Source organism: Zeus faber (assembly GCF_960531495.2).
Source record: "Zeus faber genome assembly, chromosome: 18".
NCBI lineage: Eukaryota > Metazoa > Chordata > Actinopteri > Zeiformes > Zeidae > Zeus > Zeus faber.
Genome location: NC_137210.1, coordinates 27,654,116 through 27,670,696, shown reverse-complemented (window position 1 = coordinate 27,670,696; position 16,581 = coordinate 27,654,116). Strand labels below are relative to the sequence as shown.

At 47.4% G+C, this 16,581-nt stretch overlaps 1 protein-coding gene across 1 annotated transcript; it reads left to right on the top strand.

Moving 5' to 3' along the window:
• Positions 1-868: 868 nt before the first annotated feature.
• Positions 869-15,682, top strand: sctr (secretin receptor; the record flags this gene model as incomplete). Its single annotated transcript, XM_080018945.1, has 14 exons — positions 869-925; positions 2,440-2,537; positions 2,731-2,873; positions 4,788-4,890; positions 5,540-5,636; positions 10,601-10,710; positions 11,448-11,580; positions 11,914-12,067; positions 12,729-12,789; positions 13,282-13,351; positions 13,476-13,567; positions 13,665-13,803; positions 15,076-15,117; positions 15,512-15,682. The coding sequence occupies 14 exons, from the start codon at positions 869-871 to the stop codon at positions 15,680-15,682; spliced, it is 1,470 nt and encodes a 489-aa protein (XP_079875071.1).
• Between the last annotated feature and the right edge of the window lie 899 nt (positions 15,683-16,581).

Genomic DNA, 16,581 nt, shown 5'->3' with positions numbered 1-16,581 from the left:
CAATGCACATACTGTACACACTGCATGGAGCGCTGTGGTGGAAGAAGTACTCAGACCTCTGTTACTGCAGTAAAAATGACTACTACTGTACCTCTCCAATTTACAACAACCAGAACAGGTGGTGTCATAGTAATTTACAAGGAAATGGAACTGAAGAAATATTGATGAGCAGTTTGGTTGACCCAGGCCCTGATTTTTTTATTATTTGGTTTGGCTTTTTTTTACATAATGTATGTATACTTATAACAGTGTGTGTGTGTGTGTGTATATATATATATATATATATATATATATATATATATATGGTTTCTCTTGTCTATATTTTCTTTTTTAATGGTGTATAGATTGTTTTTCATTTTTTTCAGCGGTCCTTTTTTCATTTTTTTAATTAAAGGTATTTGGAATTATGTATAATACAATTATTAATGATCATACATTTTACAATTATTTCTTATAAAACTACACAATTTTATAAACACTCTGACACACGCTGATTGTGCATGTGCTTTTAGACGATAACATCACATGACATACATACATAGATACGTAGTGGAGAAAAAAAAAGTACTTAAGTGCTTGTACTCCGTTACTTCCCCCCGCTGTGCAGAGCAGCACCAGAGCAGACGAGCGGCTGGAGAAGCGCCTCGTCTGCCCCGTGGATGCACATGGCCCCGGCGCGTCTGACGTGATTAATCCTTCCCCCAGAAACCTAGAGCTTCTCCCGCCGCAGTTTGGGATGCGACGCGCGGGGACGCGGCTGGGACCCGCGGCTTCTTCATTCTAAGGGATTAATTAAGGGGGAAGGTTGAAGAATTAAAGAAAAAAGCCAAGAAAGCTCAACTCCCGCTGTGACCCCCGTCGTGCCTCGATGCGGACGCCCGGGCGGGCGGTGCTGTGCGCGGCGCTGCTCGGACTCTGTTCGCAGGTAAGTGCTCGGTAGTCACGTCAGATATTCGGGGTGACCGGGGCTTTTTATTTATTTATTTATTTTATTTATTTATTATTATTATTATTATTATTATTATTTTTAAATCGCGCAGGTGAGCGCTCACGTCGCTAATATTTCCACCACCAAGGGGCGCTACTTAAAAGTCGAAAACTTGCATTTACTCTTTTTATTTTCAATATATTTACAGTATATATATATATTGAGAAAGTACAAACAACCAGTCATGCCAGCTCCAAACAGAAACCAAACAAAAACAAAGCAGCAACGATAGTAACACAAGTACAGCAGAGAACGATACAGTAAAAAATACAATTTAAAATAATTAATAAAAAACAAAATTAAGATTCGTTTTGGCTCCTTCAGATTTCACCACTGATTTGCATTTCTCACGAGGTACACATTTAAGGGACTCAGTGACATTGGATTTAAATTAAAAAAATCGTAATGGTTAACAGCTGTGATTCTTTTCTGTAATATTCTTGTTATAAATCTTCGCAATTATACACGTGCACCTTTGCTACTGTCCTGCTTTCAGCTAACTCAGAAGGGGAACTATTATGAAAACTCTCCTTTTCAGTGCTTGTGCACATACATGTGGGTCTCTGATGGAACTACTAACACACACACTGTGGAATAAGAACAACCCAGTCTGTTTGCTATGAGCCCTCCTGAAACGCTCCGTGCAGCTTTGCAGCCCTGATCTACGTCACCGAGGGCTTAATTCTAATTAGAACCGCCCCCCATCTGAGTAACTCAACAAACCAATCTTTTGAAAGAAAGAGGAATTAATACCCACTGTCCGTGACGAAACTGCAGACGGTGGAAATGTAAGTATTTAAAAGATGATTCTGCTCTTTCTTTCGAAATAAAAAATAAATAAATAAATACATTTAAAATAAGGTATGCGGTGGATAAACTGTAGGCTGCGGCGCGATCCCCTGCGTGTTTCTCCAAACAAAACAAACACAAATTGTGTGTGTTTTATCTTATTTATTTATTTCATATTTTATTTATTTGGAGGCATGTTAGAATGACTAGAATGCATAATCTGAGTGGTATGTTCAGCAACAAACGTCAAAAGCATGTTTTGGGGACCTGGGAGACCTGTGTTAACTTGTGTAAAAAGGAGCATAATGGGTCCCCTTTAAGATGTGGAAAACATTAGAAACATGGCGGTGCCACACCTGCTGATGGGGCAAGGTGTCAGACGTGCACACTCACTATTTAAATGCCTATAACTCCTGAAATAAGATATGAAAATGGAATGAATACAAAATGTGTGCCTTTGTTCCTTTATTTGCTATGCCAGTTGTAACAATAATAACACTTGATCCCAAGATGTATAAAAGAGTGTGAAAAGTGTGACATGATGCCCCGAGGAGCAGGAGACTTTTCTCTTCACGGCGCCTGGTGCTTCTACGCTCCGCTGGCGTTTCTCCTCATCGTCCTCATCTTGTTTTCATCTCTTCATTTTTCGTTCCCTCTCTCAGGTGAACGCCATTCCTGCCGAGTGTGATCCCGACTTGGTTTTATTCCAAGATGAGATGGAGTGTGTAGAGCTCCTGAAGCTCAACCAGAGCAGGGCAAGGTCTGGAGAGCAAGGTGAGTCCACTGAGCTGGTCCTGGTCCTGGTCCAGGTCCTAGTTCTAGTCCTAGTTCTAGTCCTACCTGGTCCTGGTCCTAGTCATAGTCCTACCTGGTCCTGGTCCTTGTCCTGGTCCTAGTCCTTGTCCTAGTCATAGTCCTATCTGGTCCTGGTCCTTGTCCTGGTCCATTCCTAGTCCTGGTCCTAGTCCTGGTACTAGCCTAGTCCTGGTCCTAGTCCTGGTCCTGGGCCTGGTCCTAGTCCTGGTCCTGGTCTTGGTCCTGGTCCTGGTTAAACCAACTGACTGCTTGAAAAGCGTCGTGCACCACATCCAGGACGGTAATTGCATGAAGCGGGGGCTCGTTGCGTCCGCTGCACAGGACACCTTAATGCGGACGCGGCTTCCTCTTCCAGATTGCCGCTGAAGACGGAAGAACTGACCAATTGGCTGATGGATGTCTCCCGGAATAACATCACGCGCGGCCAGTGGTCCCCCGGGCCGGAGGGCCGGCGCCGGCCCACCACGGGGACCGATAAAGCGAGCGAGGCCACGCCGCCTGTAGGTGCAGGGCAGGGAGGACGACGCCGCGTCCCCCTCCCGGACCCCTCCGGGCTCGCCCGCGTCACGCGTTCCCTCACTCCGGACGTTTAGCGCACGGGATGGAATGTTGAAGGGATGAAATATTTGTAATAATAATAAATATGAAAAATGATCCTCGGTGAAATAGGTGGAACCCTTTGCTGCATTACTTTGTGATCCGTGTCCTCGGCCGTGCATGGCGCCTCGCTGGCCGGGAGAATAAAGGCCGGACCGGGCAGCTGAACGACACATATTTGAGGTGGAAAAAACACCCGCTCATCAGTTATAGTTTGGAATTTTCCGAGCACAAGGAGCAGGTTAACTTGTATTTGGCTTGAGGAGAAGCTCCAAGCTTTTACTTTTTTTATTTTTTTTTACAAGACTTCAACTGGACAATTTAAATAACGCGAGCGCCCGAGTGCTGGTGAATGTGGCCAAACGGAGGTGCTCAGCTTGAGTCCCGAGCGCTTGCGTCACGCCACCTCTGGGCGCAGCTGTCAGATCCCGCAGAGATCCTGAACGGTCGAGATAAGTTCAAACCTCCACGCATCCCAACGCCCATGTGCGAAGGACGGCACGGGCCGACCGCGTGGGGGGGTCGGCGGCATTTCCAAACGCTGTAAAATATTCGCCCCTTCGGGAGAAAACCCGAAGGAGCGGAGGGCGGAGAAAGGGCGGAGGAAGGCCGAGGTCGTTTGGGGTTTCTTGGTGCAGGGAGCGCGGAGCGTCGCGGGAAGGGAGCGAGGACGGAACAAACAGGATGTCCGCCAGATTGATAACCAGGGGCCGTTTTTGGGTTTTTTGTTTTTTTTTTCCGGCCCTGCGGCGCGCGGACGCCATTTGTCCCCGTCGGAGGAGGGAGGGGAGAGGGGGGGAAAAAAAAAGGGAAGGATTGAACAAACAGTCGTCTCCACTTCCCAAGTTCTTCTCTTTATTATTATTTTTTTTTTCCTCTTTTGAGCCCGGTGCATAATGATGCTGTCATCTTCCCCCGCCGCCGCTTTTCCCCCAATTCAGCCAAGTGTCCTTATTCGGAAGGTCTGGCCAAAAAGGAGCAACTGGAGATGGAGGAGTGATGAAGGATCTGACGTGCACATTCGGGCGGGGGGGGGGTTAAAACTAAACACGGTGGTGGTGCGGAGCGGTAAACAATGACCCCGTGACGGTCGACCCGTCTCCGTCTTCGACGCCCCTGACTTTCTATCGTGAAAGCTTGTTGCCGTGGTCATCTCTCCACCTTCGACGGGCGGAGGAAGTGAATCTTCCCTTTCGTTTTTTCAACCTTCTCCTTGCTCCGCCTTTGGTGTGTTTACCAACCTGGGACGCGGGATCAACGTGGGACTGGTCGGTCAGTTTGGCGGTCGTGTTTCCTGCGCCGTCCCGGCGGGTGGGGTCAACTGTCTCCGTATAATTGGAATAGATGGCCCGACCCCGCCCTAACCCCGCCCTGAAAGTTTGCGGGTGGCTCTGAGGTGACGGTGGTGCTCGCATTCCACCGTGTTTTGGAATCAGTGACGAGCCGATGCTTCAAATGACTCAGGAATCCAGAGTCACTCCCTCCACCCCCCACCCCCCCCCCTCCCGCCCCGCCCTTGCTCACCGTGCTTTACACCACCCAAATTCAACGCAGCCTCAATTTGCTAACATGTCTTGTTTCCCGCTGCTTCCTCCAGCCGAGTGCAGGGGCTTCTGGGACCACGTCAACTGCTGGCCCCACGCGGTGGAGGGAGAGGTGGTGTCGGCCCCCTGTCCCGGCTTCCTCCACCCCACAGGTCAGTGGGCGGGGCACATAGACGGGGGGGAGGGGAGGGGTGGTGGTGGAGGTGGAGTTGGAGAAGGAAGAGGAGGAGGAGGTGGTGGTGGAGGAGGTGGAGGAGGAAGAGGAGGAGGTGGAGGAGGCGGTGGGGGTGGTGGAGGTGGTGGAGGAGGAGGTAGAAGAGAAGGAGGTGGAGGAGGAGAAGGAAGAGGAGGTGGTGGTGGAGGAGGTGGAGGAGGAAGAGGAGGAGGTGGAGGAGGCGGTGGGGGTGGTGGAGGTGGTGGAGGAGGTAGAAGAGAAGGAGGTGGAGGAGGAGGAGAAGGAGGTGGTGGTGGAGGAGGTGGAGGTGGTGGAGGAGTTTTTTCACGTTTCATGATCCTGGTAGAAAGTGAGAGTTTATGCCCTGGTGGTCTCCCTCTCTCCCTCCCTCTCTCTCTTCCTCTCCCTCTTTTCCTTTCTCTTTTCCTCCCTCTCTCTTTCTCTCCCTCTCTTCCTCTCCCTCTTTTCCTTTCTCTTTTCCTCCCTCTCTCTTTCTCTCTCTCTCTTCCTCTCCCTCTTTTCCTTTCTCTTTTCCTCCCTCTCTCTTTCTCTCTCTCTCTTCCTCCCTCCCTCTTCCCCTCTTTCCCTCCCCCTCTCTCTCCCTCCCTCCCCCCCTCTCCCTCCAGGGAGAGTGTATAGGAACTGCACAGAGTCTGGTTGGACGGAGCCTTACCCACACCTTGAGGTAGCCTGCAAGTACGGCTTCAACCAAAGCTTTCTTGTTGAGGTACTGCTGCTACTACCACCACTACTACATTCTTACTATAACTACCACTACCACTACTACTACTACATTCTTACTATAACTACCACTACCACTACTACTACTACATTCTTACTATAACTACCACTACTACTACATTATTACTTTAACTACCACTACTACTACATTGTTACTAGAACTAGCACCACCACTACTAGTACTACATTATTACTATAACTACCACTGCTACTACATTGTTACTATAACTACCACAAACACTACTACTACATTATTACTATAACTGTCAAAATCACTACTACTACAATCTTACTATAACTACCACTACTACTACATTATTACTATAGCTACCACTTCTACTACATTGTTACTATAACTACCACAAACACTTATACTACATTATTACTATATCTACCAAAACCACTACTACGACAATGTTACTATAACTACCACTACTACTACATTATTACTATAACTACCACTACTGCTACATTGTTACTATAACTACCACAAACACTAATACTACATTATTACTATATCTACCAAAACCACTACTACTACAATGTTACTATAACTACCACTACTACTACATTATTACTATAACTACCACTACTGCTACATTGTTACTATAACTACCACTACCGCTACTACTACATTATTACTATAACTACCACTACTACTACATAGTTACTATAACTACCACTACCACTACTACTACATTATTACTATAACTACCACTACTGCTACATTGTTACTATAACTACCACAAACACTACTACTACTACTACTACATTATTACTATAACCACTACTACATTATTACTTTAACTACCACTACTACTACATAGTTACTATAACTACCACTACCACTACTACTACATTATTACTATAACTACCACTACTGCTACATTGTTACTATAACTACCACAAACACTACTACTACTACTACTACATTATTACTATAACCACTACTACATTATTACTTTAACTACCACTACTACTACATAGTTACTATAACTACCACTACCACTACTACTACATTATTACTATAACTACCACTACTACTACATTGTTACTTTAACTACCACTACCACTACATTGTTGCTATAACTACCTGTACCAATGCTGTTACACTGTATGTTATGGAACCGTTGGCGACGCCCCCTACGGTTCAATAGCTACACGTGAACCGCGGTGCGGTGCGCCCTGAGTGCTGCTTCCTATTGAATCCACTGTTGCAGCTCCACCAGCCAGCCTCCTCCACCAGCGGTTCTCTGGTTTTGCACCAGAGGTCGATTTTCTTTCAGCTCCGCAGCCTTTTCCATAGAAACACCAGATTAAACTACATCGAAATGTTTTAGTAAAGCGTGCAATCAGTCAAGGTGTCCGCTCATAAAATGATTGTTATTTGAACATTTATTGAACATTGTTATTTGAACAATGAACGATTTCATGAACTTCTCTTCAGACACTCGCTGTACAACAGAGGGGAACCCCAACAATTAAAAAACGTATCATTAACAATAATTGAAACCTTTAAGAGAATTGTAAATGAGTTACCGCTTTAAACTAAAAACATAGAAAAACAAAAAGCCCCCTGGAGAAATGGAGCAGTTATTAGGCAGCTTAAGAGAGAGTGTCGCCAGGCAGAAATTTACAAGGATGGACTCAATCGATGCGATATAGAAATGAAACAGGCCAGACAGTCTTTTTTTTCTCTAAAATCGTTAATGAAAACCTCAAGAATAGTAAAGTGCTCTTCCTCACTGTTGATCGACTTATTAATCCACCGTCTACAACCCGTCAGAGATGCTCTCCACTGAAAAATGTGAGGAGTTCGCTACATTCTTCAGTAACAAAATGATATCTATCAGACAGAATATTAGAACCTCAACATCCAGAAATGAACCTTCCTCCAGTTCCCCACTAATATGACTGCTGCCATGTCTCATTTTGTCCCCTTAAACATAAAAAGACTGGACGATATTGTTGGTCAGCTCAGGTCCTCCACCTGCTGCCTGGACCCTCTCCCTACCACATGTTTTAAAACAGTCTTTAACTGCCTAGCACATGAGGTATTAGTGATTTTAAACGGCTCTCTTCAATCAGGTATATTCCCTGCAGCATTTAAAACATCCATCATTAAACCGCTGCTGAAGAAGAGCATTCTCCATGCAACAGTTATTGCCAACTACAGGCCCATTTCCAACCTGCCGCTCCTCGGCAAAATACTGTTTACCTTCAGCTTAACAACTATCTAACCTCAAACAGCCTTTGAGACACCTGTCAATCTGGCTTTCCACCTCACCATAGCACAGAAACAGCACTTATTAAAGTTCTGAACGATCTACACATAAACACCGATGCAAAAAAACGACCTGTTCTTCTGCTCCTGGATCTCAGTGCTGCCTTCGACACTGTTGACCATCACATTTTATTAGCGAGATTACAAAAATGGGTCGGCCCATCTGGCCCGGTTCTAGACTGGTTCAGAACCTACCTACAGGACAGACAGTTCTTCGTGTCCATTGGAGATTTTGTGTCAAACAAAGTGGATATTGTATGTGGAGTGCCCCAAGGTTCCATTCTGGGACCATTATTGTTTAACCTCCATATGCTTTCACTGGCACATATTGTAAAGAAACACAAAATAAATTACCATTATTATGCAGATGATTCACAACTGTACATATCCCTACCTGCTGATGACCCATACACTGCCTCACTCAGTGTATTAATGATATTAATGCATGGCTGTCACAGAACTTTTTACAACTGAACAAAGACAAAACAGAAATACTCATCTTTGGTGCAAAGGCTCAAAGACAGAACATTGCAGCATCTTAGTATCTCTGTCCCTGGAGAACGAGAATGAAGCCAAAAATCTGGGTGTAATCATTGACGGCGATCTAAACTTTAAGAGCCATATAAATCAAATCACAAAATCAGCCTTCTACCATCTAAAAAACATTTCAAAATTAAGAGGCTTCCTGTCAAAAGCATACCCCAAAATATTAATCCATGCATTATAAGGAGTAGATTTGACTACTTGTAATGGCCTATTCACCGGCCTCCCAAAATCAGCTGTGCAGCGGCTACAGTTCATCCAAAATGTGGCTGCACACGTTCTCACTGGGACAAAAAAGTTTGAACATATCACACCTGTTCTTAGATCTCTATGTTGGCTCCCTGTCAAAACTAGAATTGATTTTAAGATTCTGCTACTTGTATATGAAGCTATAAATGGCCTTGTATATAAAAGAAATGCTAATTATACACGAACCAGCAAGAACTCTCAGGTCCACAGGCAGTGGTCTTCTAACCGTCCCTCGTACCAACTCTGAAGCAGGAGAAGCTGCTTTCTGTATCCATGCCCCAAGTAAATGGAACAACCTACCGAGGGACCTGAGAGAGGCCCACACAGAATACTTTTAAAAGCAGATTAAAAACCTTGCTGTTCGCTACAGTCTATGACTGACTGACTGACGTCTGTCCGTCTGTCCGTCTGTCTGTGTTACTGGTGCTGGTGCTGTGGCTGCTGCTAACCTTATACCTAAACTTAACCCTCGCTTACCTTATGGCTAAAATTAAGCATCTCTAACCCGATACCCTAACTTAAACACCTCTAACCTTATACCTCAACTTAACCGTCTCTAACCTGAGTGACGTCTCCGGTTCCGCTGAGAGCTACCACTTCCGGTTCCGGTGACTTCTTTGCGTGTGCGTTGTTGTTTTGTCTTTTTTTTTTTTTTTGCTGTTGTTTTTGCTGCTGCTGCTGGAGTTGCTGCTGTTACTATAACAGGGTAGTAGTGTAGTTTTCACATGCAAACCAGGATGAGTACTGCTGTAGTATTTAAAGTGCTGTTGAACGTGGACGTAGTCCAACGCTGTGTTTCTAAGCTGCTTCACTCTCCCTTCAACGACTCTTCCATCAAGCTTCTCCCGTCTCCTGCGTGAGCGTGGGGAGTGACAGGGTCGTTTGTTTCAATCTGGGAATGCTGACATCTTTGGGCGTCTTTGGAGCATAAGACAAACCGTTTACTCCTGGCGAAAAAAATGATAATCTGCAACACTTGTCTGTGTTATTAACGTCTGACAGCGCTGTTTCATTCCTCCCTCCTCGTCTTCTCCTGTGAAGAGCCATGACTTCATCCCCGAAAATACATAAAAAAACCCCCAAAAAACAGTCACAAGGGGCGACGCCGGCGCCAAGGGCTGTGTCCCCGGCTCCAGCACTGTGGTGGACCGCGTGGACGGTGCCAGCGCGGGCGGCGGTGGGTTCACGCGGCGCCCGGCGCCCGCTGCAGTCCAGTGCCGCCCGGGGCCGCCCCAGGCCCCCGAGCCCCAGTGTTAATCATGCGCTGGGGGGGCCCTCTGGTTCTCCTCAGCCCGTTGATGGAGGCCGAGCGCTTCCTGCTCAGCTTATCGTCTTGGCCCCGGCGCTGTCCGCCAGAGCTCTCCCTCTCGTAAACACGCGGAGACGCCGCCTCATAACTCTGTCTGCGTCCCCCAAACACACATTGGTCTCCCCCGGCGCCCGCCCCTGCTCCTTCCCCCCGCGCCGGGCGTGGGCACCGGGCCCCGGGCCCCGTGAGGAACGCCTTCCCTTCCCCAGACCCTTGTGGATGTACTCACATCGTGTTTATGATGAAAGTTCAGGTTTATTGTTCATTTTTAGGTTTATTGTGATTGTTATTGTACAACAATAGCAATACAGGCGATGGATATTGACTTTTTTTTTTTTTTTTTCATTTTTTATTGTATATTGTCACTTTTTATTGTTTCTTATTATTAAATGTTTGCATTTCAATGTATTTAATTTATTCATGGTTTATTTTGTGTTTTATCTATCTATCTATCTATCTATCTATCTATCTATCTATCTATCTATCTATCTATCTATCTGTCTATCTGTCTGTCTGTCTATTTATTAATATCTCTCTCTCTCTCTGTTGCTCCATCCATCCCCAGGTGCCCAGCTCTTCCAGGTACTTTGTGCACATGAGGGTGATGTACTCCGTGGGCTACGCCGTCTCCCTGGCGTCCCTCACCGTGGCTGTGACCTTCCTCTGTCTCTTCCGGTGGGTGCTGGGCGGCGGGAGGAGCCTTCCACTCGGAGCTCCGAGGGGGACACAGTCATCCCTCAGCAGATTATTCTCAGTCATTATTCCTCTGCATTTACAGTGTCGGTCCCAAACGATTCGCCTCGAACCACTCCCGGGCGATTCTCAAATCACCTCCGAATAACCCTCGCAGTTCGGGTCCGTTACCGACAGATTCACCATCATCCCTCAGCCGACGCTTCTCTGCAACGATGGGTCTTGAATTTCTGAACAACCGACACCGGCGCTGACGTAGCCTGAGGCGGCGCCGAGTTCCTGTTCCCTCCGCAAATACCAAAGAGAGAATACTCAGTACTCGGGGAAAAATGGTGTTATCCGTCCCCACAAAAGACCTTATCTCACTTTGCATATTGCTGCCATCGGCTCAAAGTCGTACTCTATCTGACTTGAATCCAGGATCCAAGGTTGTTCGTCACCGCGTCGACACTGGAGAATCCTTCAATGCTTTCTCAAGCTCTTGGAGGTCCCAGCGCGCCGCGGGTCGAGGGGCAGGGAAACACCGAAACACAGTCAAACGCCAAATAAATAACCATGACGGGGAAATGAAAAAAGAAAGAACAGCGAAAAAACAAGTCTGATTGGGTGACGCTCCGCAAGCTCTTTCGATTTCCGGTACGACAGAAAAATAAAAGCAAAAGAAAAAAAAGAAAAAAAACGACGTCGTTTAACGGCGGCACCTCCACCTTCCTCCGCAGGAGACTCCACTGTACACGCAACTTCGTCCACATCCAGCTCTTCGTCTCCTTCATCCTCCGCGCCGGCCTCATCTTCGTCAGGGACGTCGCCCTCTTCGCGTCTGACGACCACTTCCACTGCGGCGTCTACCCGGTAGGGAAGCCCCTCGCGTGGCCCCGGCGCCGTCGGACGAGGGTGGAAAAAAAAAATGGAGAACAAATTGTCCCTGTACGAATCTGTTGTGCGGGAGAGAAAAAAAGAGGCCATACGTATGTAATGAACCTAAACAACAAGACAATGATGGTTAACCTCTGTATGGACAACGTAGCAGCAGTGGAATGTAGAAGATGGAAAACAGCAGGAGGCAGAAGGAGGTGACGGCGGTGTAAGTTTGGTTGTTGTACCGATGCGTTATTGAAAAGTTGTTATTTGATCGGCTCCAAGCTTCTTTTCCCGCACAACGCCGCCCTCTGCCTCCCCCCGCAGGTGAGCTGCAAAATTGCGACGGCCTTCTCCAACTACAGCATCATGGCCAACTACGGCTGGCTGCTGGCCGAGGGCCACTTCCTGTACAGCCTGGTCAGCGCCTCCCTGCTCTCCGGCCGCAGACACCTGTGGTGCTACGTCGTCTTCGGCTGGGGTGCGACGCTCAAACCCGTTTGGTTTTTGATTCCCAGTGCTTTGAAGTCGTGGAGGCCTCCGGGGCTCTTTCACAGTTTGTCCTCTTTCATTTTCCTCTCTCCTCTTCCTCACGCCGCCCTGTTGTGTTCATAAGGGGGATGTACCTGTATCCCCTTTTCTATCGTGAACTAGCCAAGTAGGTTGGAGGTAGGTCGCAGTGTAAAACAATGCCACCTACCACCAGTAATATGAAGTACAGCTTGAGTAACACTTTAGATATGGCAATATTTAGAGTGCTCATAGTAGTTCATAGTAATCAAAATAGTTTTAGCAATAATAACCAATGGTTAGTAAACAATTTCTCTTATCTATTCTGACTTGTATTTTAAAACGACCAAAAGCTCTGACAGTGTTTTAAAGGGGCCTTGGCTGGAAGTGGAAACGGGTTCAAAGTGTTAGACCACCTTTGAGACCTCCATTAAAACCACCAGAGGGCGACACTTCCCCACTTCAACTTAAAACCGGAGGGGGGCCCTCAGACACCGTGGGACGCATTTGAACATTGTCCAGGCAGACAAAACCAGCCTCCCAGCACATTTCCTCTCCGTTCAAATCCAAGTTTCTCTGCCCCTCAATGGCCTCTCCCGTGGTTGAAGTGTGTGTTTTCCCTCCGTCCCCAGGCTGTCCAGCTGTCATCACCGTGAGCTGGTGTTGTGCGCGCTACTTTTATGAGGATGAGGGGTAGGTCGAATTCATTTAACTCGATTAAAAACGTGTTTGGGGGAACCACCGGGTCATAATTCAGTTTGATGCACTTTAATTGATTTCACTAGAAATTACACTGTGGCGGCTTCGCCACCGCACGCCATCCAAGTGGCGTTGTCAGGGCCCCTCCGGCACAGGGACACAGAAGACGGGGGGTTGTAAACACCAGTTTGTTGTAGAGAGTTGGCCAGTTGGAACGAGCCAGGAGCAGATAGAACATGTCACGACAGGGCTCCTCTCCTGAGTGTGTGTGGGGTGTGCGGGTTCTAACCCGTTGCCCATTAGACCAACCAACGAACAGCAGGTGTGCAGCCACCCTGAAGCCGGTCACCTAGATCCAGGTCAGGTGTGGCCGCCCACCACACCGTCCCCACACCACAGATTCCGGTTGAAACATATGGAAAAGGTGAATGTTGAATGAGCGACGTTTCACTGACGCTCACGCTCCGTTCTGAATGGGTGGCGAAGCTGCTGGGAGACCAGGACACACGACTGGATCTGGTGGATTCTCCGAGTTCCAGTGCTGCTCTTCATCACAGTAAGCGCTGCCTCCGCCCCTGGCCCCAAACGGGACGCTCTAAAAGTGTGACGCCGAACGAGTGACCACACAGGATTCCCATAAGCCCTCCCCCCACGGCATTAAAAACTCTCACATTCCGCAGGTGAACTTGATGTTTTTCCTGTGCATTATGAAAATCCTCGTGGCCAAACTGAGGACACAGGACATGCCCGGGAATGAGTTCAGCCACTACAGGTGAGCACGGGTGACTTATTTCCCCTTCCACTGAGGTGCATCGTCGTGTTGTCGGCCTTACTTGGTTTGTTCGTGTCTTTGTTTGTCTCGTCGCCAGGAGGCTCGCCAAGTCGTCCTTTCTGCTGGTGTCCCTCTTTGGCTTGCACTACGTCCTCTTTGCCTTCCTCCCAGACAAAGCGCACAACCCGTCCCACGAAATATGGAGCTTTGTTGAGCTCGCCTTCGCTTCCACCCAGGTACCGTGGCCTCCATCCCACTCCTTAGAAGGTCTTCATACTGAGCTTGGAGCCCGTTTTGGTCTTGTGTACCCCTTTCCCACTGCACCAAAAACCCGGTCACACCCGCTAGCATCCGGCATTTGTCACCGGTGGGAAAGGAAAAGCCCGGGTTTCAGTCCCGGGTCAAATGCCCCTGCAATAGACAGGTTTTAATCGGCTCCGCCTCCGATCGGCTCTGATATGAACAGGACACCCGGGTCGACTCGCTACTTTCGGCCTCTTTACCTTCATCTCATATCCCATTTCGAATCCAAAATCAGAAGTTTTTTGTTTTTTTTCCTGCACGGGGGAACAGTGAAATGTTGTGAGTTTGGGGATTGCACCGTGGGGGGCACAGCGGAGAGCCCCCTGGCTCATGGAGTGTCCGTGCTGCCGGAGCTCCACGCCGCTGCCACTGTAGTGTCGGGTCGTTCATGAAGGATCCCATTCATTTGAGCGGCTCAAAATACTTTTTTTTTTTTTCAAGTTTTACATTTTTATGTCGTCGTTTGTTGAAGTTGCTGTCCCCTCTACTGGTCTGTTCCCAATCACACTGGGACCATGACACGCCCCTTTTCCCGCGTCTTTGTGATGTAGAACGTGACGCACCAGAAAAAAAAAGTCATTTCTCCTGCCAATGGGAGAGGTGTCAATGGCCTATTTTTAGCGGGTTGACCCGGGTTTAAAAAAGCCCGGGTCAGCCTGCTCATTTTGATGGGAAAACGGTATTACAGTGGTCTGCTTAGAACACAAGAGAATGATCACATGGATATATGGGTATATGAGTATATGAGCATATGTGTATATGGGTATTTGAGTATATGAGTATTTGGGTATATGAGTATCTGGGTATATGAGTAAATGAGTATATGAGTAAATGGGTATATGGGTAAATGAGTATATTGGTATATGAGTATATGGGTATATGAGTAAATTAGTATATAGTTATATTGGTATATGAGTAAATGAGTATATGAGCATATGGGTATATGTGTATATGAGTATATGATATGTAGCGGGGGCTTTGAAGCGACCTGGACCTTCTATCCACTGCTCCATCAGAACAATGCCAGAACAGCTGACCCGCTCACTGGATGCGTCCATGGGAAACACTGTGTGTGTGGGCGTGGTCCCCTCCTGGTCGCAAAACAACAACAATTTCAAACAAACTGTCATTTTAAACGTCTGTGTTGCTTGTAACATACGTTCAAGTGTTGACTCAGGCCCTGACTCTTGTGCTTGCCGTTGCAGGGCTTCGTGGTGGCCGTTTTGTACTGTTTCCTGAACGGAGAGGTAAGCCCTTCAAGACCTTTTCAAACCCGATTTCAATGCGTCTTCCTAAAAGCCGTTGACGGAAAAGCATGTTTTTTCGAATGAAGTGAACGGGTCGCCATGGCCTGCTAATAGTGACGCAAGACTCGAGTGGGCCAGCGAGTGAACCTTTGGCCTCGCAAAATGAAAGTAATTACTGAGGAATCATTGAAAGAGAGGTGGAGGCATTTGGCATAATAATAAGGGGGCGGGCGCCGGGGGAGACCACATAATTCATATGTGAATATATGAATGTGACCCGGGGTGTATGTCCTGCCCCGTCCAAGCTGCCAAGCTCCCCGGTCCATTGCAGGGAGTTATAATTCAACCTCTCCATTCCGTCACGTACTGTTCCGTGTCCTCCCTCCGCCCCAAGGTGCAGAACGAGCTGCAGAGGAGGTGGAGGAGGTGGAGGCTGATGCGGCGGCTGCCGGCGGAGTCCCGGAAGCCGCGGGGCTCCATGAGCCAGAGCGGCGGCGGGGGCGGCTCCACCAACCTGACGCTGCTGAACAGGGGGCCGTCCACGCCCCCCTCCAGCCTCCTGTAGGGGGGACGGAGACGGGCGGCTCCCTCGGTCAGCTGGTTCTCGCTTTGCACAGGAGATGGCGGAGCTCTCTCTGGTGGTGAAAGTATAACACACATGCATTGGAGCACAACATATTAATGGCCGCTGATCTGTTAATGATTGTTTCCGTGGGCAACCACTTCTGGATTCACGTCCCTGGTACCACTCCACCTACATACTAATGCCAACACCAGCTAGTGGCGCCATCTTGTGACGCCACATAGAAACTACAAAGGAAGACTCGAGTGTAAATATTTCAATTTCAATCTACTAGCAGTACATTTGTTGCTTATAAGTTGGGTTGTTGTGGACTGTTTCCCGAAACGGAAGATTTTAAAACCATGGTATTCCATGGCAATGGATTAAATTATTTCTTTGGTAGCCGTTTAATAAGCAGGACAATGTTCAGCCAGCATCACAAAATAACCCCCCTCCAGATTGAATACAAGTCACCTTGTTGGGGTTCATTTTGTTTGATAATGACATCACATCTGGCTGCACATTATCCTTACATAACATAACACTGCACTACTATTGTTATTAATTCTATTTTTACTGTTGATTTCTTAATGTATACATATATTGTATATCGCTCCTGTTACCTGTTACTCTGTACTTTTTGTTTAACATTGAGCTGCTGCAACGCTACTATCTTATGACATATAACCACGATGCCACTTGAGTTGCCTTTTCTAACGTTTGTCGCTGATTTGCAAGGAAATGGTTAAAGTGAACGGAGGAAGCCAATAAACACTGTCAAACCAAAAAAAACAGTATCTAATCACCCTCCTTCGCACTCGGGGAGCCAGAAGATAGAAAGATCAAACTTGAGAAGCCGATACGTATACGAACCAATATCCTGTTTGAACCCCGGGGAGCCG